Below are 26,127 nucleotides of genomic sequence, written 5' to 3'. Positions count from 1 at the left end.
CCATAGACATACAATAAGTAAAGAAACCAAAACAAAATAGAGAGACCCAGTCAGACATACAGGGACAGTCGGAGATTAAAGACAGAGAGAAAGAGAGACAGGGAGAGAAAAGAATCAGAAACGGGGACGCAGAGAGACTTAGAGAGACAGAGTGTCTGACAGAGACTCAAGCAGAGCTTCGCAGAGACATAGAGACCCTGGAAGAGGTTTAGACCAAGACACAAAGAGACTCGGAGACAGGGTCAGAGGGAGCGATGAAGTTATAGAGGCAGAGCCGGGCGGTGGTGGCGCACGCCTTTAATCCCAGCACTCGGGAGGCAGAGGCAGGTGGATCCCTGTGAGTTCGAGGCCAGCCTGGTCTACAATGTGAGTCCAGGACAGCCAAGGCTACACAGAGAAACCCTGCCTTGAAAAAAACAAACAAACAAAAAACCCCAACCCCACCCCCCCAAAAAAAACCCCCAAAACAAAACAACAACCACAAAAGTTATAGAGGTAGATGCCGCTGGATCCTTTTCCCATAACGCAGCTGCCTTGTCTGGCCTCAGTGGGAGAGGACGGGTTTAGTCCTGCTGTAGTTTGATGTGCCAGGGTGGATTGGTACCCATGGGTGGGGTGTGGTAGGGGTGAGGGGGGGCGGCTTGCCCTTTCCCTGAGGAGAAGGATGCGGGGAGTGGAGGGAAGTGAGTGTGAGTGTTATCCTGGGAGCATAGGAGGGAGGGGGGCTTCAAACAGGCTGAAAAGTGAATAAATAAATAAAGTTAAAAAAAAAAAAAGGATGTAGGGGCAGAGATTAGAGACAGAAGATAGGATTCAGAGCAATGGAGAGAGAGCAGAGGTATAGAGAGATAGAGCTGAGGGAGAGAGAGGGAGACAGACAGACAGACAGACGGACAGACAGACCAGGAGGAACTACAGATTTGAACTGTTTTACCCACAGAGGACATAGGTCTGTCATTCAGCTATTCCAGCTGTTCAAAGTTACAAGTTCAAGTTCAAAGCCAGCCTGGGCTACAAAGAATAATCCAGAAAGCCCCATGCCTTTTGTTTCTCAGTCTCCCAGGAACACTGGGCACCTCTCTCTCTCTCTGAACTTTTGATTGTTTATTTGTTCGATTTTGTTTTTCTAGACAGGGTTTCTGTGGGTAGCCTTTGGCTGTCCTGGGCTCGCTTTTGTAGACCAGGCTGGCCTCGAACTCACAGTGATCCGCCTGCCTCTTGTCTCCAAAGTGCTGGCATGAAAGGCGAGCGCCACCACTGCCCCTGCCTCTCTGTGCTTTTGAAGAGACATTTCTTTCCAGATAGCAGCCGAAGCTGGAGTTCCACTTGTTAGACCTAAGGAAAGACTTCCCTGAGGAGCGGGGGCTGCTGGTCGCAGGCAGCAGTTGGGCCTTCCCTCCCTTTTTCATCAACCCTAATTGCCAAGATGTCACTGTGGGGGTGGCGGATGTAGGATTAAGCAGACGGGTGCCCTTCCCCCAGCCAATGTCACCTCCTGTTGCCTATTCAGTCCCCCACCTTTCCTGGGATTACCCTTCGAGATCCAGGCCACACAGTACATGACATCACTCTCGGCTCAGGCTTAAAGTCGCCCCACGTGAGGGGACCTATTTCCTCCAGTCTCTGCTGGCCGATGAAACCCTCCAGGACCCGGGCCACTAGCAGGATCCCCACTTCTTTCTAAAGGTGAGTCTCTGCAGGAGAGGTTGAGCAGACCAAGGAAGAGAGAGAATAGAGAAAGAGAAAAGAAGGAAGGGTGTTTTCTTCTTAGCTATGCTTGCTGAGCTTGGTAGAGTTTAAACAGGAAGACGGATGTGGCGATGTTCGCTGGACAGTTAACTTAGGTAGACAGGTTTCAGCAAGTGTGCTGGGAAGCAAGCCAGTCAGGACCACAGTAAGAAGGAGTGAGGTCATAACAGTTGGGGACCAGTTGTTTGCATCCAAAAGTGGCTTCAGGGCGAGTGGATTTTATAATCTGAGCCATGTTCAGAAGCGGAATGTCCCATCCCGGCACATATCTCTGGTGCGTGAGCGTGTTTGTGCGTGTGTATGTACAATGTGTGTAATGTGCGTGCGCATGTGAGAGATTGCCCGTGGAGGCCAGACATCAACATGTGGGTGTCTTCCTAAATACTCTCGGCTTACTATTTTTTTTTTTTCTAGAACTCTCTATGTAGGCCAAGCTGGCCTTGATTTGACAGAGAGCCTCCTGTCCCTGCCACTTGAGGGCTGGCACTAAAGGTGTTTACCACCATACCCAGCCCAGACCCAGATTAAGGGTCTCTCACTGAACCGGGGCCTCCCTGCTGAGCCCAGGCTGGCTGGCCATTGAGCCCAGTGTATCTTTTTGTCCCTGCTCCCTAACACTGGTGTTACAGGTGTTGTCTCCGAACTCTGGTTCTCACTCACACACAGCAAGTGCTCTATCCACTGAGCCATCTCCCCTGTGCCTCTGTGTGTGTGTGTGTGTGTGTGTGTGTGTGTGTGTCTGTCTGTCTGTCTGTCTGTGTGTCTATCTGTCTCTTGACTTCCCTGTGGACGTCAGAGGACAACTTGTCAGAGTCAGTCCTCGGTTTTTACCATGTAGGTCCTAGGGATCCAACTCAGGCTTTTAGGCTTGGTGGTAAGCATTTTTAATGGTTCAGCCATCTTGTCCCCCCCCCCCATTTCCTTTTTATTTGCGTGTATATCAATGCACAGATCAACCTATCCCTGGAGAACATTGGCTTCTTCCCATTGTCAGGCATTTGGTTCCGATTTTACTGTTGGCTAGATGGATGCCTGTCCTATCAGATTTATTTATTTATTTATTTATTTTTTCAGTTAAAACATGGACTGGGGCTGTAGCTCAGTCAAAAGATAAGTGCTTACATGTTCCCATGTTCCACCCAACTCCTTGCTTACATACATATGGGAGAAAAATTAAGTGTAAAATATTTTGGGACCAACGTGCTGTTAATCTCCGTTCATTGCTGACTCAACACAGTAAACTGGATTTTTTTTTTCCCTGTGAAGTTGAGAGCACGGCTAATGATTCTGAGACCGTCTTACAGATGTTTATATATTTATATTTATTTTTGAAGGGAAAGGTTGATATTAGTAACATTATTTTTTTCTCCTCGAAGGCTACAGCAGCTTTTCTAGGGTCTGCAGTCATCTAAATGAAATTATAGAGACGCGTACCAGGACCTAGTGGCGTATGCCTTGGATCCTAGCCAGACGGTAGAGGCAGGCAGCAGAGGTCTATAGAGTGAGTTCTAGGTTAGCCAGGGCTTCATAGACTCTCTATCATAAAGAGACCTTGTCTCTAAAAATAAATAAATAAATAAAAAGGTGGAGGGGAGCCTGTATATACGTATGTATGTTTGCTTTGTTTTGTTTTTTGAGACAGGCTGTCCTGGATTCACTTTGTAGACCAGGCTGGGCTCGAACTCACAGAGATCCACCTGCCTCTGCCTCTTGAGTGCTGGGATTACAGGCCTGTGCCACTGCACCCAGCTTCTGGAGCATGGATACACACACATACACACACACACACACACACACACACACACACACACACACACACACACTACTCTTAACTCAGTGGTTTAATACTGGCTGCTCTTCTGAAGGACCAGGGTTTGATTTCAAGCACCCACATTGTGGCTCATAACTGTAAGTATAGTTTCAGGGCACCCAACACCCTCTTCTGGCTTTTGCTGGCACCAGGCACGCATGTGTGCATAGACATACATGCAGACAAAATACCCACACCCCATACACATACTATTAAACAAAAACAACAATGAAAAGTAACGGAAAATCGAAGAAATAGCAAAGTTTAGCTACTACTGCAGTGTTTGGCATCTGTCCGTCTGTCTGTCTGTCTGTCTGTCTGTCTGTCTATCTATCTATCTATCTATCTATCTATCTATCTATCTATCTATCTATCTGGTTTGGTTTTTTTAGACAGAGTTTCTCTGTGTAACAGCCCTAACTGTCCTGGAACTCTGTAGACTAGGCTGGCCTTGAACTCATACAGATCCACTTGCCTCTGCCTCTGCCTCTGAGTGCCAGGATTAAAGGTGTGTGCTAGCCACCATATTTTTTTTTTCTTTCTTTCTTTTTATTTTTATTTTTTAATTTTTTCAAAGACAGACTTTTGTAGCCCAGGCTGGCCTTGGATTTGCTATAAAGCTGAGGATGACGTTGAACTTTTCATCCTTCTACAGAGCCCTGGGGCTACAAGAGTAAAATATCATGTTACTGTTTCTTCGTGTGTGTGTGTGTGTGTGTGTGTGTGTAATATGCACACAAGTGTGTGTATATATTTGGATATGTCTGCATGTGTGGAGGTCAATATTTTCCTCCATCACCCTCTGCCTTGCTACCTTGAGACCCAAGTCTCTCACTGTGCTGGAAGCTGGACCTTGTGACCCGGCTGTGTAGCCAGGTATTGGGATCAACTTGTCTCTGCTCTTCCTAATGCTATCATTAGAGGCACAAGAAGCCAGCCTCCATCTTCTGATGGAGCGAGTGCCACCATACCTGGTTTATGTGGTGTCGGGGATTTGAACCCAGGGCTTTGCGCATGCAAGGCAAGCACTGTACCAGCTGACCCACACCCACCCTGCTGCCCTTTCTGAGATAGGGTCTGCTATGAATCGCAGGTTGGCCTCAAATTGGAGTCAATCCCCCAGCCTCAGCCTCCTGAATGCTGGGACGGCATAGTGAGTAAGCCCTCCATACCCAGGTAGAGAGGGAGGATCCAGCAGTATGTTAGGCTGACCCCTTCTGGCTAGGGGTCAGAGGTCAGAGAACCACATAGGGGGGGGGGCGTCAATTCTCTCCTTCCTTCCTTCCTTCCTGTGAGTCCTGAGAAACAAACTCAGGCTGTCTGGCTCCTGAGCCGTCTCATCGCCCTCGTTATTTTGTCTGTGTCTCTGTGTGGTGTATATTTGTGCGTTTGAAGAAGTGTGCACACTGGTGGGGGACATCAGCTGCCTTACACTGTTACTCTCCACATTGTTGGGACTTGCTCTCTCGCGGAGGCAGGATCTGGGCTGATAGTCAGAAGGCTCTGGTGATCTTGTGTCTCCCTCTCACAGGCTTAGGGTTAGAGGAGTCCATGTGGCTTAGCTTGCCTTCCCTGCTTTTTTTTTTTTTTGGTGTGTGTGTGTGTGTGTGTGTGTGTGTGTTTTGCTTTGTTTTTTTGAGACGGGGTTTCTCTGTGTAGCCTTGGCTGTCCTGGACTGGCTTTGTAGACCAGGCTGGCCTCGAACTCACAGTGATCCACCTGCTTCTGCCTTCTGAGTGCTGGTCCCCACTTTGTTTTCTTTTCTTTTCTTTTCTTTCTTTCTTTCTTTCTTTCTTTCTTCTTCTTCTTCTTCTTTTTAATTCGAGACAAGGTTTCTCTGTGTAACTTTGGCTGACCTAGACTCACTTTGTAGACCAGGCTGGCCTTGAACTCACAGAGATCTGCCTGCCTCTGCCTCTCGAGGGCTGGGATTAAAGGTGTGCGCCACCACACCTGCCTCCCACATTGTTTTTTTTTGAGAAAGAATCTTTGTAGCTTTGGCAGTCCTGGGACTCACTGTGTAGGTGGCGATATCCCAGAACTCACAGAGATTCACCTGCCTCTGCAAGACCATGGCCCCCCAAAACTGGGCTTTTAACTAGGGTGCTGGATCTGAGCTCAGGTCTTTGTGATTGCGTGATGTGGCAAGTGTCCCTTCCCAGCCCGTGTGCCACCACATATTATTATTATTAAAATTTAAAAATAGAGCCAGGTGTGGTGGTGTACGTCTTTAATCCTGTGTGCTTGTGGGTCTGAGTGTATATGAATGCAGGTGCCTTTGGTGGCTAGGAATATAGGATCCTCTGGAGTTGACGTGACAGGGGGAGCCACCCAATGTGGGGGCTGAGAACTGAGTCTGGCTCCTCTGGAAGGAGCAATGAACGCTCTGAACTTCTGAGGTATCTTCTCAGTCCCTGTCTCCTCCTCCTCCTCTTTCTTCCTCTTCCTCTTCCTCTTCCTCTTCCTCCTCCTCCTCCTCCTCCTCCTCCTCCTCCTCCTCCTCCTCCTCTTCTTCTTCTTCTTCTTCTTCTTCTTCTTCTTCTTCTTCTTCGTTTGTTTTTAGTTTTTTGGGACAAGGTTTCTCCATGTAGCCTTGGCTGTCCTGGACTGGCTTTGTAGACCAGGCTGGCCTTGAACTCACAGCGATCCACCTGCCTCTGCCTCATGAATGTTAGGATTAAAGGCGTGGGCCACCACTGCCTGCCTTCTTTTTTGAGACCGGGTCTCTCTACATCAATATGGCTGTCCCGGAATTCACTATGTAGATCAGTTTGACTGTCAACTCAGAGATTCACTTGCCGCTGCCTCCTGAGTGCTGGGATTAAAGCCTTGTTTCACTATGCCTGGCTACACAGAGAAACCTTGTCTCAAAAAAACCAAAAATAATTATGAGTATACCATGTACACACAATGCCCACAGAGGAAGAAGTTGGATGTGAGGTGCTATGTGGGGCTGGAATGGAATCCACATCCTCGGCAAGAGAAACCACTGCTCTTAACTGCAGGGCTGTCTCTCCAGTCCCAATATGTTATATGTTTTAAAATTAGTGCCTGTTTAAAAATCACAGACAGTGGCACAATGGGTGTGTTGACAGCACTGGATTTCATCCTTTGAAAATACACAGTATATAGTAAATATGTTCGTAAACTTTATGTATTAAGTGACATTAAGTACGAAAGTCACAAACACATTATGATCTATGATCTGGACATACAGTATGGGTAACACTTAGTACCAAAGCGTGACTTGGGCAGGAATCCCAGCATTTGGGAGGCTGAAGCAAGGGTACTGTTGAGTTTGAGGCCAGGTCTGGGCTGCAGAGGAGCTCCCGGTCTCCTTAGTGGTACATCCGGGAGATAGTTTGTTCACTGCCCTGCTTGCTTTACAAGTATGAGGACCCGATTTTAGTCCCCAGAAACCAGGTTTAAAAAATGGGCACGGAGCCGGGTGTGGTGGTGCACGCCTTTAATCCCAGCACTTGGGAGGCAGAGGCAGGTGGATCGCAGTGAGTTCGAGGCCAGCCTGGTTTACACAGTGAGTCAAGGACAGCCAAGGCTACACAGAGAAACCCTGTCTCGAAAAACTAAAAAAAAAAAAAAAAAAAAGGGCATGGAAAATAAATGGGCCTAAATAAATGGGCGTGTTTATAATCCCAGCATGGCAAAGCAGAGATAGATGGATCTTTGTGGCTTGCTGGCCAGCCATCCTAGCCTACTTGGTGATTTCTCGACCAGGGAGAGAGACCTGATCCCCAAAACCAAGGAGGACACTGGGATTGCAGCTCAGTAGGTAAAAGGCTTGCCTAGCACGGGTGAAGACCCTGGCTCAGTACCCAGTGTTAGGTCCTGCTGCAGGGCGTGGCCAGCACGGCCTGCTCGCTACCTAGGGGCGGGGCTTCCCCTCTCCCAGAGACTTACTATACAAACTAGACATTTTGGTTCCACAGTCCCTCTTTCCCTCCCCCCTCCCTTTGCCCTTTTCCTACCTCCCTGGCCTCTCTCTTTCCCTTCCCCCCACCCCCAGCATGCACGCTCTCCCTTCCCCTCCCTTTCCACTTCCAATAAGCCTGCGTTTATACATTATAGCATCGTTGCCAATGAGCAGCTCATTTAATCAATCAGCCAGCACTGCATGAAACAGGTATGGTGGCGCTGACTCGGAAGGTGGAGACAAGAGGAAAAAGAGTTCAAGATCAAGCTGGGTGGTGGTGGTGGCACATGCCTTTAATGCCAGCACTTGGGAGGCAGAGGCAGGCGAATCGCTGTGAGTTCGAGCCCAGCCTGGACTACAAAGCAAGTCCAGGGCAGCTAAGGCTACACAGAGAAGCCCTGTCTTGGGAAAAAAAAAAAAAGATCAAGGTCCTTCTCAGCTACCTGGCAAGTTAGAGCTATACAAAGCATCTCAAAAGTAAAATAAAGCTGGGAGTGGTGGCGCACGCTTTTGATCCCAGCACTGGGGAGGCAGAGGCAGAGGGAGAGGCAGGCAGATCTCTGTGAGTTTTAGGCCAGAGTGGTCTACAAAGCCAGTGCAGGACAGCCAAGGCTACACAAAAAACCCCTGTGATGAAAATAGGGAATTAGGGCTGGAGAGATGGCTCAGGGGTTAAGAGCACTGCCTGCTCTTCCAGAGGTCCTGAGTTCAATTCCCAGCAACCACATGGTGGCTCACAACCATCTGTAATGTAATCTGCTACTCTCTGCAGATAAAGCACTCACATGCAATAAATAAATAAATGAAAAAAAAAAAAAGAGAGAAAGAAAATAGGGAATTAGCTTTGCCTAGTTTAGTGTCAGCCAGGGTTACACGAGCCCTGTTACATAAAACAGGGTTTTTTTTTTAGCAGGGTTTCTCTGAGTAGACCAGACTAGCTTTGAACTCCATGTGCCTCTGCCTCCCAAGTTCTGGGATTAAAGGCTTGTGCCACCACGCCTGGAAAAAAAAAAAGTGTTTTGATTTGGATGTTGTGGCCTGGTCTACAAATTGAGTTCCAGGTCAGCAGCCAGGGCTATAGAGTGAGGCCCTGAAATTCATTGTGTAGACCAGGCCTCACTCAAGTCAAAGAGGTCTGCCTTCCCAGTGTGAGTGCTGGGATTAATTAAGTGAATATGCCATAACACTTGGCCTCTAAAAACAAAAGAGAGAGGGAGAGGGGGGAGAGAGAGAGAGAGAGAGAGAGAGAGAGAGAGAGAGAGAGAGAGAGAGAGAGAGAGAGAGGGCAAGGTTGGTTGGATTCCAGAGAACAGCCCTCAAGCAGATGTGGCTCTCGGGTTGTAAGTGACCAGGTGGTGGGAGCAAAATAGCCTGTTGGACATGCCCTTTTCTTGTAGGCGCCCTCCTCTGGGCCCCAGTCCCTGAAGATCATGATGGCGTATATGAACCCGGGGCCTCACTATTCCGTCAACGCCTTGGCTCTGAGTGGCCCCAGTGTGGACCTGATGCACCAGGCTGTTCCATACTCAAGTAGGTGCTCTCCTCCTTCCCACCCTCAGTCTGTCTTTTAGCATCCTCTAGGCTTTCTTGCCCTCAGGAGAAAAGCATTCACCAGGTGGAGGGCGGGGCTGTGGGTGTGGGGTGGGGGGTGGGTGTGGGGCCCATGTGCCAGCTCCATGTCAATCTGCAAAGGAGTTTGGCATCCAAGGGACTTTATCAATAGGGATTTCCATCTGTTTGTAAAGATTGTTTTTTTTTCTAAAAGAGCTGTGCATTCCAATGTCCGTGGCAACATTCTTCTCACTCTTACTTTTCTTTTTCTCTTTTTGGAGAAGAGGTGGCTGGGCTAGAATCCAGCGCCTGTGGTTTCTAGGCACGCACTTTACTATGGAGCCATGCCCTGGCCTCGCTGGAGGATTTTAGACAGGTGCTCTACGACTACATCACACCCCAGCTCTACCACTGAGCCACGCCCACAAACCCCTCACTGGGGGATTCTAGGCAGGGGCTCTACCACTGAGCCACACCCCCAGCCCCTCACTGGGGGATCCTAGGCAGGGGCTCTACCACTGAGCCCCGCCCCCAGCCTCTCACTGGGGGATCCTAGGCAGGGGCTCTACCACTGAGCCACGCCCCCAGTCCCTCACTGGGGGATTCTAGGCAGGGGCTCTACCGCTGAGCCACGCCCCCAGCCCCTCACTGGGGGATTCTAGGCAGGGGCTCTACCACTGAGCCACGCCCCCAGTCCCTCACTGGGGGATTCTAGGCAGGGGCTCTACCACTGAGCCACACCCCCAGCCCCTCACTGGGGGATTCTAGGCAGGGGCTCTACCACTGAGCCACGCCCCCAGTCCCTCACTGGGGGATTCTAGGCAGGGGCTCTACCACTGAGCCATGCCCCCAGCCCCTCACTGGGGGATTCTAGGCAGGGGCTCTATAAATGAGCATGTCTCCAGCCTCCTGGCTCAAACTGTATGGAGTGCTGGAATTGTAGTCCTGCGCCATCATGCTTTACTATGATACACTTATTAATAGTTTTCTCTTCTTTCCATTTCTTTTATATGTATATAATATAAAAATGTAATATTTATATATCTTATTTTATAACATATAAATATATATTACACATATCACACACACATATATTTGTTTGTTTATTTGAGACAGGGTCTCTCTGTGTAGGCTTGGTGTCCTGGACTCCCTGCGTTGGCCTTGAACTCACATTGATCTGTCTGCCTCTGCCTCTCAAGTATATATATTTTTTCTCTTGAGACAGGGTTTCTCTGTGTAGCCTTGGCTGTCCTGGACTCACTCTGTAGACCAGGCTGGCCTCGAACTCACAGAGACCCACCTGCCTCTGCCTCCTGAGTGCTGGGATTAAAGACATGTGCCACCATGCCTGGCTTTTCTTCCTTTCCTTTCCTTTTCTCTTTTCTCTCCTTTTCTTTCTCCTCTTCCTTCTGCTCTTCCTCCTCCTCCTCTTTTCCTCTCTGTGTCTCTCTGTCTTTCTCTGTCTCTTTCTCCCTCCGCCGTCTCTGGACAGGCTCGTACTATGTAGCTCTGGACTGGAACTCACTACGTAGAACAGATTTCTCTACAAATTCACAGACTTCCACCTGCTTCTGCTTCCTGAATGCAGGAGGTAAAACCAGGAGTCACCTGATCTGGCCTTTTCCTTTCTATCAAGGACAAAGAAAACATCGCATTTATTTTGAGTGCAGGGTGGGGAGCAGGGGTCATGTGTGCCATGGCTCCCTTGCAGAGGTCTGAGGACAACTTTTGGGAGTTGTTTTTTTCCTTCTACCATTGGGTCTCAGGGATTGAACTCAGGTCCTCAGGATTGCTCACAAGTATCTTTATGCGCTACACCACCTTGCCGGCCCCTTTCTTGTTTACTTTACATTAAGTTGGACCATAGAGACTTACTACTTTTATGAGCTGAAGTGGTTGATTACTCATATGCTTCAACTGAGTATGTCTTTGAGCATAAAAAGTTTCAGGATAGGAGGTGGTCCAATGGCCCCTGCCTGTAATCCCAGATATTTGGGAGGATAAGGTAGGAGGATCACTTGAGCCCAGGATTTCAGGGCCAGCCTGGGCTACATAGTGAGACTCTGTTGTAATGGAAGAGAAGGTGAGGGCCGGGCATGGTGGTGCACGCATTCAATCCCAGCACTCGGGAGGCAGAGGCAGGAGGATCTCTGTGAGTTCGAGGCCAGCCTGGTCTACAACGCGAGTCCAGGACAGCCAAGGCTACACAGAGAAACCCTGTCTCGAAAAACAAAACAAAACAACAACAACCACAACAAAACCCCCAAAAAACTAAAAAAAAAAAAGAAAAGAAAAGAAAAAAGAAAAAAGAAAAAAAAAAGCCAGGTGTGGTGGCCCAGTGCTTAGAAGGTAGATCACTGAGTTTGAGGTCAGTCTGGTCTACAAGGTGACTCCATGACAGCCAAGGCTACACAGAGAAACTTTGTCTCAAAAAACCAAACCAGAGAGAGAGAAGGGGGTGGGGGGGGGAGACAGAGAGAGAGGAAGGAGGAGGAGGTAGGAGGAGAGGGTTAAAACCACTTCCCTCCACGGATATGTGGCTGGAATGCATCTCCAATTCCTCCGTTGGCTGAGCCAGCGCTAGAAAGCCGGGGACTAAATGAAAAGCCCCTTGTTTCGGCAGAATGACGTGCAGAAAGAACTTCTGGGCAGGCATCTCACTGTACCTCATGGCCTCCAGCCAGCCGACCTAGCTAACCGGAGGATTCTCTCTCATTCACCCCCACCCCGGATTTAGGTGCTCCTAGGAAGCAGCGAAGGGAGCGGACCACGTTCACCAGGAGCCAGTTGGAGGAGCTGGAGGCCCTGTTTGCCAAGACCCAGTACCCGGATGTGTATGCGCGTGAGGAGGTGGCTCTCAAGATCAACCTGCCTGAGTCCAGGGTCCAGGTAGGATGCCCTGCTCCCTGGACCCCTCCTGACCTTTACTGTGACCTTCTGTGGGTCCCTGTCAGAGTGAAAGGGAGGAAAGAGAGGGTATAGGGTACAGCCACGTTTATCAAGTGGCCTAAACGCCCCTCACTTCCCTGTGTCACTTAACTTCCCTCTTTTTATTTGATGCCTTCTCACCACACTGCCTTCCAAGTGTTCTCCTTCCCCTCACACTCTCTGTTTCCTTTTATTTTCAGAAAAGAAGATTGATTTTAGGGTCACACATATGCGCAAGTTATCTACCATTGAGATACATCACCAGCCTCCTTATTTATTTTTGAATCTTAAAACTATTCATGTAGCCGGGCGTGGTGGCACACGCCTTTAATCCCAGCACTCGGGAGGCAGAGGCAGGAGGATTGCTGTGAGTTCCAGGCCAGCCTGGTCTACAAAGCGAGTCCAGGACAGCCAAGGTTACACAGAGAAACCCTGTCTTGAAACCCCTCCAACCCCCCCCCCCCCAAAAAAAACCAAAACCAAAACAAAACTATTCATGTATTTCTGCGTGCATTTACTTATTTTTTTTTTTTTTGAGACAGGGTTTCTCTGTATAGCTGTTTGTCCTGGAACTTGCTCTGTAGACCAGGCTGGCCTTGAACTCGCAGAGACCCACCTGCCTCTGCCTCCTGAGTGCTGGGATTAAAGGGGTGGGCCACCATTGCCTGGCTAAAACTATTTATTTTTGAGACAAGGTCTTACTATGTAGACCAGGCTGTATTTGACCTCCCCAGCGATCACCTGCCTCTGACTCCCAAGTGCTGAGATTAAAGATGTGTGCCACTGCACCAGGCTAGAGATTTATTTTTAATTATGTCCATGGGTGCGTGTGTGCGCAAATGAGCACAGGAGGCCAGAGGAGGGCATTAGATTCCCCCAGAGCTGGAATTACAGGCAGTTGTGAGCCATACAATGTGGGTGCTGGGAACTGAACCTAGGTCCTTTGCAAGAGAAATGTGTGCTCTTAACCCCTGAGCAATCTCTCTAGACCATTTTGTTACTTACTTATTATTATTATTTTAAAATATTCTTTGGTTTGAAGAAGGAAAAGAAACATGGAAATGATGTGATTTGATCTACTCTTGTGCATGTACACGGTAGGCAAATGCTCTACCACTGAGGGATATCCCTAGCCCTGGCATTAATTATATCTATACACATGCACACACATGCATGAAATTAACTGATTAGATATGTGCATGTACAATATATGCACTTATGCATAGATGTATTATTGTATGTATGACATGTGAAGATAACGCATGCATGAACAGGGGCACGTTAATATAATGTGTGCACCTGTGCATGGCTGTATGTATGAAGGGTGAGTATAATTCACGTGTTCATAAGCAGGAACATGTAAATATAATATGTTCATATGTTTATGATTGTATGTATGTATGTATGTGACGACAATGCACAATTGCATCTATGTGATCAGGTAGGTGGCTGAACACATGTATGTATGTATGTATGTATGTATGTACATAATTGCACATATGTGAAAATAACTCATGGTTATATGTATGCACGCGTGGGCATGCATAAAATGCATGCTGATGCATGATGGCTGATATATGCAAGGATGTATGTGTGACTACTTGCATGTGTGATGCATGTGTGATCAGTGCATGTAGGTTCCTGTGTGCATGTGTACATTCATGACTGGATGGGTACACACATCCTGGACAGAGCTGCCCGATCATCAGATGCCGCTTGGCGATGTGTGACTCTTACCATCGTCAGCCTTGGTACGGTGAGGATTCTGAGACAGTTTACTCACCCTCACCTTCCCGGGCTCCCTCTAGGTCTGGTTCAAGAACCGCCGGGCGAAATGCAGACAGCAACGGCAGCAGCAAAAGCAGCAGCAGCAGCAGCCCCCGGGGGCCCAGGCCAAGGCTCGGCCTGTGAAGAGGAAGGCAGGTGCTTCCCCACGACCTTCGACGGATGTTTGCACCGACCCTTTGGGCATCGCAGATTCCTACAGCCCATCTCTGCCCGGCCCCTCAGGCTCACCTACCACGGCTGTGGCCACTGTGTCCATCTGGAGTCCGGCCTCCGAGTCTCCTCTGCCTGAGGCCCAGCGAGCCGGCCTGGTTGCCTCGGGGCCCTCTCTCACCGCGGCCCCTTACGCCATGACCTACGCCCCTGCCTCTACTTTCTGCCCTTCCCCTTCAGCTTATGCGTCTCCAAGCTCCTACTTCAGTGGGCTGGATCCCTACCTTTCTCCCATGGTGCCCCAGTTAGGGGGTCCGGCTCTCAGCCCCCTCTCCGGCCCCTCTGTGGGGCCATCCCTGACCCAGTCTCCCACTTCCTTGTCAGGCCAGGGTTACGGCACCTACAGCCCCGTGGACAGCTTGGAATTCAAGGACCCCACAGGCACCTGGAAATTCACCTACAACCCCATGGACCCTCTGGACTACAAAGATCAGAGTGCCTGGAAGTTTCAGATCTTGTAGAAGAGGGTTCCCCACTCCCCCTTCCAGCTGAATCACCCTCTCTGGGACTCCATCGGCCTTTTCCAGCTTAGATTCCAGGAGATTAGCCCCCACCCCCAAAGCAACAGGAAGTAGTAAGCCTGCCAAAGGCTGTGGACATTGCAGCCTCAGGTGCAGGCCACCCTCAGCTCGGTTAGGGAGCTTGGCCCCTTTACCGCCCTATCCCACATCATGAAAGAGGTTCCTTCCTCCCCCCGAGATGCCCGCGGCAGTGATCAGTAGATACCATGACTGTGATACGCATATCTGATGCTTTCCCCGCCCCAGACTTCAGTAAAGGTGCTGAGAGCTTGCTCCAGAAAGAAGAGAAATCTATCTTGCAAGTGACCTGGAGAGTGTTTGGGTCAGAACTCACGGTGCCCCTAAGCCAGGTGTGGGGACTCCATACTTGTCAATCCCAGCACTAAAGAAGCTGAGGAACTTGAGGGCCAGCCTGGGCTACAAGAGTGAGATTTCGAAACTGATTTGGAAATTTGTGTACAGTTAAAAGTTAACAAATGCCAGGTTTACATGGGTAGGTTTAGAGGGTTGTTCATTCGTTTTACATGTATATATGATTTATGTATCTGTATGTATATTACCGGCATGAGCCACCAAACTGAGCTGGGAGGCCATGGCTTGTACAGAAACAAATGCAAAAGAGCCTTGATGCGACTACTGGGAATGACTCGAGAGATGAGTAGAATGTTCTAGAACCCAAGGTGCCCCAGTCACAGGTTCCCATGGTCATCTTGAGGGGGGCACAAGTGCAGGGGGGCTGCCAGGTGTCTGTGGAAGTTGAATCTCATCAACAGGATGAAAGTTCTATTGATGGGCCCACCGGGGTAGGGGTCTTTTAGATGTCCCTAGGGTATGTCCAGTATTCTATCCCGTAAGCCAGGAATGGCGGCACATACTTTTGATCTCAACACGAGGGAGGCGGAGGCGGAAGGATTATGAACTCAAGGTCACCCTAGGCTACAATGCAATGTTGAGGCCAGCCTGGGCTACATACATAAAATCCTGTCTCAACAAACTCCCTTCCCCCATACAAATCCCACTTTCCAAGCCCCAAGGCCGATAAGGCAAATGGCCATAGAGTGGCAAGTCCAGGAGTTCCCTTCGTTTGACGTTAGCTTCACTGTTCTATCCTTTCCCACTCACTAGCTTCTCAGGTTCCCTCTTCCCTGGCTAACCAGAGTGAAACTGATTAAAAATGTTGAATTCCACTTAAATCTAGGTGATTTTTTTTTTTTTAAAGAGGGGGCAAACTTGGTTAGATGGAAAAAAATTAAGATTTGCTTTTGTTCTTTCTGTCCGTAAGTGTGCTCCTGGATGCTTTCTGTTATGGCGATGATGTTTTTCTTTGTATCTTTTTTTTTATCATCATCCCCATCAGCACCACCATCACCACCACCATCATCTTCATCTTCTCCTTCTCCTCCTTTGCTGTCTTCTTCTTCTTCTTCTTCTTCTTCTTCTTCTTCTTCTTCTTCTTCTTCTTCTTCCTCTTCTTCTTCTTCTTCCTTCTTTGGTTTTTTGTTTTTTTGTGAGACAGAGTTTCTTCTCTGTGTGTAGCCTTGGCTGTCCTGGAACTTGATCTGTAGACCAGGCTGGCCTCGAACTCACAGAGATCCACCTGCCTCTGCCTCCCTAGTGCTGGGCTTAAAAGGCATGTGCCACCACCATCCAGCCTTTGTATCTTCTGACACTCAACTAAGAAGGAACACAGGACCAGGGATGGTAGAGGAGGCCCGATCCCAGCACCTGGGAGCTGAGGAGGAAGGACCTGAAGTTTAAGACCTGCCTAGGAAACGTAATCACAGATAGGTTGTAAAGGAGGCTGGTAGTGTAGGTCAGTGTACAGCCCCCTGTCTGGAATCCCAGTGAGGGGCTGAGGACATGCTTCAGTGACAGGTGCTTGTCTAGACTGTTGGAGGCCCTAGGTTCAGTCCCTAGTACAGCAAAAAAGCATACAAGCAATCCTAACTATAGGCATTGTCACAACCACGCACTGGGTAGACACTCATTATTACAGGTGAGGAAACTGCAAGGGATGGGTACTCAGACCACTCGCCATGTCTCACGTCTGGGAGAGGGTAGAACTTGTTTTTATTGCTCCCTCCTTGAGATGTACAGCCCTGTCCATTAAAAAAAAACATATTTCTAAGCTGGGTGTGGTGGTGCATGCCTTTAATCTCAGCATTTGGGGGGGCAGAGGTGAGGCTGTCAGATCTCTGAGTTTGAGGCCAGCCTGGTCTACAAAGTGAGTTCCAGGATAGCCAGAGCTATATAGAGAAACCCTGTCTTGAAAAAAAAAAGGTGTGGGTGTGGGTGTGGGTGTGGGTGTGGATGTGGGTGTGTATTTTACCGGCATGCATTTCCATATACCATGCTCAGGGAGCATCCTTGGGGAACAGAAAAGGGCATCCATTCCCTGGTACTAGAGTTACAGAGGATTGTAAGTGGCCTTGTTGATACTGGGAATCAAACCTGGGTCCTCTGGAACAGCAGGCAGTTCTCTTAACCACTGAGCCACACCCTACATTCCTTTATGAAGGCAGGGTCTCGCTGTATAGGCTTGGCTGGCCTCAAACCCATAGCAATCTGCCTCCCACCTGCCGAGATGACAGATATGTGCTCAGGGTCCTCTGTTTTTTCCCCTGTCCTCTCCCTTCCATTCTTTCCATTTCTGCCCTCACTCCCGTGGCTGTCTGTCCCTCTTCTTGTCTCCCCCTTCCACCTCACGAAGTCTGTTTCCTGTGTCCCTGGACAGGACTAATTTAGCAAATGCTCCAATCCTCTTAGGGCAACAGTCCAGCCTCAGCAGAAAGGCAGGGGACTTATGGAGGATTAGGCTCAGCCTCAGGACATGATGGGGAGGGGACTCTGTGGGGACAACCATTTTTTTTTAAAGACTGGATGACATCTGTTCTTCGAACCAGTCCCACAGGAACACAGCTGTTTTTGTGTGCACCATCACGATACAAACACGGGCTTACTGCTTATTTATTTATTTACTAATTATTTGTGTGCACACGTGTTTGTGTGTGCACGCTCCTGTACTTTTTTAAAAAAAGATTTGTTTATTTTATTTATTGCATAATAAGTGCTTTATTTGCAGAAGAGGGTACCAGATTACATTATAGATGGATGTGAGCCACCATGTGGTTGCTGGGAATTGAACTCAGGACCTCTGGAAGAGCAGGTGGCGCTCTTAACCACTGAGCCATCTCCCCAGCCCCGTGCTCCTGTATTTGTACATGGAGAGATTGGAGGAAGACATGGTGGGGGGAGGGAGGTTTCTTGTTTCATTCTGCCCCTCCCCCCACCTTAGTTGTCTCTTAGATTTGTTTATTCTATTTAATGTGCTTGAGTGTTTTGCCTGCATGGAAAACACTCATGCCTGTATGCGCACCGTGTATGACTAATGCCCTCAGAGGCCAAACTGGCCCCAGGAAAAATTTAAATCAAATTTTGTTTATTTCTCTGTGTGTGGGTGCACGTGGATGTGCACACAGTGAGTGTGAAGGTCAGAGTAACAACGTTAGCTTAGGAGGTTGGTTCTTTCCTTCCGCCATGAAGGGAATGGTTGGCTGTTAGGCTTGATGGAAGGCATTTTTACCTGCTAAGCTTATCTCCCCAGCCTACGAATCATGAATCATGTCTCAGAAGTCCCAATAATATCTAGACCAGAGAAGCCAGCCAGCAACCTGGAAAATATGGCTCAGACTAAGTTTGCAGAACCTATAGGTCACAACAAAGGTCATACTACCCTGAATGCAACCTATTTTTATACTGATTTTTGGAAGCTCAGCAGTAAGTAATTAATAGTTGGGAAGGGGGAACTGGCAGATCTGACCAGCTTGGTTCTACAGAGGGGCATGGATGAGACTCTCATTTCCTGAGAGCATCTTGCTCAGAGCAAAGCCATTTTAACTAATCTTTAAAAAAAGGATTTATTTATTTTGCCTGGCATGGTGGGCACATCTTTAATCCCAGCACTTGGGAGGCAGGTGGATCTGTCTGAGTACATGCGAAGTCTCAGGACAGTCAGAACTTTAGAGTGAGACTTTATAAAAATATAAGACATGAGAGGCAGGCAGAGGCAGTGCACAACTTTAGTCCCAGCACTTGGGAGGCAGAGGCAGGCAGATCTCTGTCAACTAGAGGGTAGCCTGGTCTACAGGAAAGCAAATTCCACTCAAAGAAACATTGTCCCAACAAGCAACTCCCTCCCCAACAAAAAAGACATTAAGACATAATCCCAGCACTGGTGGCACATTCCTTTAATTCCAGAATTTGGGAGGAAGAGGCGGTGAACCTCTATGAATTTGAGGCCAGCCTGGTCTACAGAGTGAGTTCCAGGACAGCCAAGCGAACCCAGGGAAACCCTGTTGAGAATAACCAAAAAGGGAACAACAACAACAACAAAAATTAAGAGATGCTAATATTATTCTATTTTCTTGCATTCGATGTCATTGTTGGGGTTTGAACTCAGCTTGTCCCACAAAGCTGGGCATGTGCTTTCCCACCAAGCCACGTGCCAGGGGAGCTTTCTTTCTTTAAAAAAAAATTTAATTTATTCACTTTATATCCCAATCACAGCCCCTTCCCTCCTCTCCTCCTATTTATTCTCACCCTCTGTCCTTCCCTCTTCCCTGTGCCCGCATCCCCATCCAAGCATGTCAAGGTACGTCAGGACTGTGCAGGTCCTTTACCGTAGTGGCCTAGCAAGGGAGCCTTGCCAGAAGGAAGCGATTGAAAAGGAAAAGCATGCAAGGAAGTCCTTGTCAGAGACAGGCCCCACTCCCCTTACTTGGGGGTCCTACATGACGACCAGGCTACTCCTCTGGTACATGTATACATATGTGTAGAGAGCCTAGGTCCAGTCCACGCATGGTCCTTGGCTGGTGCTTCAGTCTCCACAAGCACGCCTGGGCCCAGGTTAGTTGGATCTGTTGGTCTTCTTGTGGTGCTCCCGTTCCTTTGGGGGTTCTTCTATCCTTCCTCCCACTGTTCAACAAGGCTCTCTGCACTTCCCCCAGTGTTTGGCTGTGAGTCTCAGCATCTGTTTCAATCCGTTGTTGGGTGGAGCCCCTCAGAGGACAGCTGTGTTACGTTCCAGGGGAGCTTTGTTAACCTCGGATTAGATTTTGTATTGAATCTCCGTCCTCTGTGATGTCAATGACCTTTCCCTAGGACTTGGTATAAAGAATATAGTTCTCTTTCACCACAGGTTTCCAGTCACAATCAAGAAGTCGAAGCTTGGCTGGGCCCAGCACTCGGGAGGCAGAGGCAGGTGGATCTCTGTGAGTTCGAGGCCAGCCTGGTCTACAAAGTGAGTCCAGGACAGCCAGGGCTACACAGAGAAACCCTGTTTTGAAAAACAAACAAGCAAGCAAGCAAGCAAACAAACAAACAAACAAAAAGAAGTTGAAGCTTCTTTTCTCCTGAATTTCTTCATTTTTCAATCGCTTCCTTCTGGCAAGGTTCCCTTGCTAGGCCACTACGGTAAAGGACGTTCACAGTCCTGACATAACTTGACATGCTTGGATGGGGATGCGGGCACAGGGAAGAGGGAAGGACAGAGGGTGAGAATAAATAGGAGGAGAGGAGGGAAGGGGCTGTGATTGGGATATAAAGTGAATAAATTAAATTTTTTTTTAAAGAAAGAAAGCTCCCCTGGCACGTGGCTTGGTGGGAAAGTACATGCCCAGCTTTGTGGGACAAGCTGAGTTCATCTTGGAGTGACTAAACTCCTTAGAAGCGAACTGAAGGGTTTCAGGTATGGATTAAGGTAGTCCAGTCTCTCACAATGAGTCATCAATAGCTGTCACCCAAACACCCATTTATTGCAGGGACAATCTGTGGACATAAACCAGGCCACCATCATGAGAGAGTTTTGAGATCTCTGTGTAGGAGCTTCGGAAAACATCTGGGTAGAGACAGACCATGGGGGCTCCAGTGAGCTTGGGGAGCAGAGCGAGACTCTGGATGGCCCAGGTAGAGGGAGATGGAAGTCTGAGATGCTCTCATCTTTCAAGAAGGGTACGTAGCAATGAGAAGGAATCAAGAGTTCCCTGGGCAGCAGGCTGAGTAGAGGTCCATTTACTGAGATGCTCACCAACCATTGGAGAGAGAATTTATTCCAGGCTGGAGCCTCAAGAGGACAGCATCAAGGCTTTGCTAGTTTCTCAGATCTCGGGCAAACCAGCACTGAGTCTATCTGCTCAATAAAGAAAGATGTACTCCATAGGGCCAGGATTCCATAGGGTGGGGCTGCAGACTGAGTGGGATGGCAGGGTGGGAGGGTCTGCTTGATATCAGGGTGTCTGTCTTAGTTAGGGTTACTATTGAGGTGAGGAAACACATGACCAAAGCAATTTGGGGAAGGAAGGGTTTATTTGGCTTATGTTTTGATATCACTGTTCATCATCGGAGGAAGTCAGGGCAGGAACCAGAAGGCAGGAGCTAATGCAGAGGCCATGGAGGGGTGCTGCTTCCTGGCTTGCTCCTCATGGCTTTTTCAGCCTGCTTTCTTATAGTACCTAGGACCATTGGCCAAGGATGACACCATTTACAAAGGGCTGGGCCCTCCCCATTAATCTTCCCTCTGCCCCCAGACAGGGTTTCTCTGTGTAGCCTTGACTGTCCTGGACTCGCTTTGTAGACCAGGCTGGCCTTGAACTCACAGTGATCCGCCTGCCTCTGCCTCCCGAGTGCTGGGATTAAAGGTGTGCACCACCACGCCCGGCCACTCTCCATTAATATTTAATGAAGAAAACGCCTTTTAGGCTTGTCTGCAGCCCCTTTTATGGAGGCATTTTCTTTTTCTTTTTCTTTCTCTCTCTCTCTCTCTCTCTCTCTGGAGAAAGTGTCTCTCTGTATATCCTGGGCTGTCCTGGACTCGCCTTGTAGACCAGGCTGGCCTTGAACTCACAGTGATCCGCCTGCCTCTGCCTCCCGAGTGCTGGGATTAAAGGTGTGCACCACCACGCCCGGCCACTCTCCATTAATATTTAATTAAGAAAATGCCTTTTAGGCTTGTCTGCAGCCCCTCTTATGGAGGCATTTTCTTTTTCTTTTTCTTTCTTTCTCTCTCTCTCTCTCTCTCTCTCTGGAGAAAGTGTCTCTCTGTATATCCTGGGCTGTGCTGGACTCGCTTTGCAGACCAGGTTGGCCTCAAACTCATGGTGATCCGCCTGCCTCTGCCTCCTGAGTGCTGGGATTAAAGGCGTGCACCACCACACCCAGCTGGAGGCATTTTCTTTTCTTTTTTTTTTTGGAGGCATTTTCTTAATTGAAATTCTCTCTTCTCAGATGACTTTAGCTTGTGTCAAGTTGAAATAAAAATTATTCAAGCACAATTGACCCCTTGTTAACTTGACACGCAAACACATCACTGTTAAGCCACAACTTTCCTTTTCCAAGATTTCACACTGAAAACATAAAGTACTTTAAAAAAGACATTTATCTGAGAGTAAAGGGCTGGCAAAAGATTTTCCAAGCAAACAGACACGAGAAGCAATCTGGAGTAGCCATTCTAATATCTAATAAAGTAGATTTTCTTCTTCTTCTCCTCCTCCCTCTCCCCCTCATCCTTTGGTTTTTTGAGACAGGGTCTCTCTGTATTAGCCATGGATGACCTGGAGTAGCTCTGTAGACCAGGCTGGCTTCAAACTCACAGTGATCTGCCCTCCTCTGTCTGCTAAGAGCTGGGATTAAAGATGTGTGTCACCAGGCATGTCTATAGAATTTCAATAAAAATTAATCAAGAAATATGGGGAAATGACACTTCGTTGCCATCAAAGGAAGAATCCACCAAGCGGACATCACAATCCTGAATATCTATGACCAAAATACAAGGCACATACATTCGTTAAAGAAACACTTTTAATGCTTAAAAAAAAAACCACATTGATCCTAAGACATTAATAGTGGGAGACCCCAACACCCCACTCTCAGCATTGAGGCAGAAACTAAATAGAGGAATAATGAAGCTAACAGAGGTCATGAATCGAATGGATCTAATAGACGTACACAGAACTTTTAACCCAAACACAAAAGAATACACCTTCTTCTCAGCACCAAAGGGAACCATCTCCAAAACTGACCGTATATCGGTCACAAAGCAAGCCTCTAAGGTCTAAAGCTGAACTTCAGCAATAGGATTAACAAAAAGACTACAAACATATGAAAACTGAACAACATTCTATTCAAAGACAACTGGGTCAGGGATGAACTAAAGATATTAAAGACTTCCTAGATTTCAGTGAAAATGAAGGTACATCATATCCAATCATTTGGGACGAAGTGAAAGCAGTGTTAGGAGGAAAGTACAGAGCACAAAGCACCTTCATAAACAAATTGGAGACATCCCATGCAAGCAACTTAAAGGAACACATGAAAACACTAGAAAAAAAAACATGCAGACACACCCAAAAGGAGTAGATGGCTAGAATTCATCAAACTCAGGGCTGAGATCAATAAGTTAGAAGTGAAATAATTCACATAATCGAGGAAACCAAGAACTTGTCTTTGAGAAAGTCAACAAGGTAGACAAACCCTTAGCCAAACTAACTAAAAGACAAAGGGAGAGCATCCAAATCAACAAAATCAGAAATGAGAAGGGAGACATAGCAATGGATATTGAGGAAATAGAAAGAATCATTGGGTCTTACTTCAAAAGCCTATATGCTTCAACATTTAAAAATCTAAATCATATGGACAATTTTATTGATAAATTCCACACACCAAACTTGAATCAAGATCAGGCAAACACAATACATAGTACTATATCCCCCAAGAAATAAAAGCAGTCATCAAAAGTCTCCCAACCAAAAGAGAGCCCAGGGCCAGATGGATTCAGCGCAGAATTCTACCAGACCTTCAAAGAAGAACTAATACCAATATTCCTGAAACTATTCCACAAAATAGGAACAGAAGGAGCACTACCGAACTCACTCCATGAAGCCACAGTCACCTTAATACCTAAGCCACACAAAGATACAACAAAGAAAAAGAATTTCAGACCAATTTCCCTTATGAACAGAGATGCAAAAATACTCAATAAAATTCTGGCAAACCGAATCCAAGATCACATCAAAAATCTCATCCAGCATGACCAAGTAGGCTTCATCCCAGACATGCAGGGTGGTTCAATATACAGAAATCCATCAATGTAATCAATAATATGAACAAACTGAGGGGGGCAAAAACCCGCATGATCATCTCCTTAGGTGCTGAAAAATTGGGACAAGAGCCTTCTTCGGCTAGCCTCCCGAAGGCTGAGGGAAACTCTCCATCTAGGCTAGAGAAAACACTGGGACCAGATTCTCAGCCCAGCCTCCACAAGAAAAAACAAATCAAAACAGAACACATTAAGCCTGATTTAACTCTTGCCCCGTCAGTCTTGTAGCTGCTTTACAATCAAGGCTTGCATACAACTCCTGATCCGCAGTTTTCAAACTCCCAGGGAATACATGTTTTGTGTGCCAACATGGTATGTAAAGGAAATCAATATGCCTAAGGTCTATAAGGTTTAAAAAAAATGTCAATCTACTGTAAAGACTCCTAAAATAGGGTAGCACATGGAACAGTTAGTATGTGGTGCATGCAGGTAATACATATATTAAGTTGTATTTTGTGAGGTTCTATGTTACAATAAATTAAAAAAGTAAAATTCACAGGGCGTGGTGGGGCACGCCTTTAATCCCAGCACTTGGGAGGCAGAGGCAAGCGGATCTCTGTGAGTTCAAGGCCAGCCTAGTCTACAAACTGAGTCCAGGACAGCCAAGGCTACACAGAGAAACCGTGTCTCACAAAACAAAACAAAACAGAACAAAGCAAAACAAAACAAAAAGTAAAAATCTAGACATGGTGGCTCATATTTTAACCTGGTTTGTAGGGGAATCCCACAAATGTCTGCAAATCACAGGACAGTGTGAGCTACACCTTGATACTCTGCCTCAGCAAACAAACCCAAAGGGGAGGTGTTAGTGTATCCATCTGAGGTAATAATTCTCTTGGAGGCTATTTGCCTCCATCTGCTAACCTAGTCCTAGTCCTGTAACCTTCTAGCCCCCATAGACTATAATCTGGGCCTAGAATGCTTTCAGCCTCTGACTTACTGCTGAATACGATCACACTGTCTAGTTCTTTCTAAACTCAAGACAGACTGCTTCAAATCAGCTGTTCTTGCTTAAACAACTCTCCTGTCTCCTCAATCTGACTTTCCTCTCATCCTCTGACTGAATTGCTCTTTTCAGCCTCACACTAACCCTAAACAAATGTCTCCAGCACATTCTTTGGTTCATTGTGTCTTCATCTATGTATATCTTGCTGACTTTGGAACCTGTCTCTGTAAAACTGCCTGTAAAACTGCGCTCCCCTGCACTTCCTGTCAACCAGCTGAGTCTCCTTCTGGAAGTCTTGGAGAAATCAGCGACCAAGGAGATACTTAAACATAATAAATTGGCAAGCTAATTGCCAACATGAAACTAAATGGAGAGGAAATTAAGTCAATTCCACTAAAATCAGGGCCAAGCTAAGGCCGTCCACTATGTCTGTCTCTCTTCAATATAATACTTGAAGTCTTAGCCAGAGCAATAAGACAACTAAAGTAGATCAAGGGGGGGAAACAAATTGGAAGGGAAGAAGTCAAATTGCAAACAACTCCTAATCCTCATTTTTCAAACTCCCAGGGAATACAAGTCTGCTGTACCAGAGGAATCCAATGTGCCTAAGGTCTACGGTGCTTCAAAAAAAAAAAAATCTGTCAATCTCCTGGAAAGATCCCTGAAATGGGGGAAGTTTGCAATCTATGAGGTTTCCTGAACAAGTAAGAGGATAGATAAAGCTGCCCTATTCACTCAGGTGGAAGTAATTAAACTCCCAGGAAAGAAACTTCAGGGAGCTTGGGTTGGAGGAAAAGCAGTGCATTCTTGCAACAAAACAAAACAGAACACCAAAAAACCCAAACAAACAAACAAAAAAACCAAAAAAACCCCAAAACAAAAAACCAAAAACCCACCAGCAGCTGTCTGTGGGCTCCCATTCAGTATAGGGCCAATGTGTGAACAAACAATCCATGGTCAGGCCTATGTCTATATAAGGGTTTAAGGGCAACTGTGGGACTCTAAGAGCTCCAGTTATCCAGCGAGCAAGATTTAGGATCTAGATGCTCCATGTAGAAATAGCATGATAGTGGTGGTATCATGGCTGAAGAGTAGTTGCCAAAATTATCTAAGGCTGAGGAGATAAATCCCCATCAAGAAGTGAGGAACAAAGTGAATTTCGTGTCCTTTATCTCGGTCTAAAAGAGGCAGAAGCAGGTGGATCTCTGTGAGGTGATGGCCAGACTGGTCTAGGTAGTGAGACTCTGTCTCAATTTCTTAAAGAGATAAAAAAGGAGGAGTATCAGCCATGTCAATATAGAGCAGTGAATCTGGGCAGTGTGCTGCATGAAGGCTCATTTCTTGAGGTGGTCATCAACCAGTGGAGTCCACATTTCTTCTGAGTTGAACCCTTAAGGGTGCAGGAGAATGAAGAGATTTTGGCCAAGAAAGAGTTAATTCTTGTGGTCCCAAGCAAACCAGCCAGCCCCATAAGGTGGGGCTGCACACTGAGTGAGGCCTCAGGGTGGGGTGTCAGGTGGGCAAGAGGGGATTAAGGGTGTG

General features: G+C 47.4%; 1 protein-coding gene across 1 annotated transcript; it reads left to right on the top strand.

Annotated features, from left to right (window-relative positions):
• Positions 1 to 7,225: 7,225 nt before the first annotated feature.
• LOC311590719 (cone-rod homeobox protein) lies at positions 7,226 to 14,428 on the top strand (the record flags this gene model as incomplete). Its single annotated transcript, XM_084769981.1, has 4 exons — positions 7,226 to 7,349; positions 8,888 to 9,020; positions 11,779 to 11,930; positions 13,778 to 14,428. The coding sequence occupies exons 2-4, from the start codon at positions 8,921 to 8,923 to the stop codon at positions 14,426 to 14,428; spliced, it is 903 nt and encodes a 300-aa protein (XP_084626107.1). The 5' UTR covers positions 7,226 to 7,349; positions 8,888 to 8,920.
• Between the last annotated feature and the right edge of the window lie 11,699 nt (positions 14,429 to 26,127).

Source organism: Acomys minous (assembly GCF_964271855.1).
Source record: "Acomys minous genome assembly, chromosome: 20".
Taxonomy (NCBI): Eukaryota; Metazoa; Chordata; class Mammalia; order Rodentia; family Muridae; genus Acomys; species Acomys minous.
This window is presented reverse-complemented; position numbering and strand designations above follow the sequence as displayed.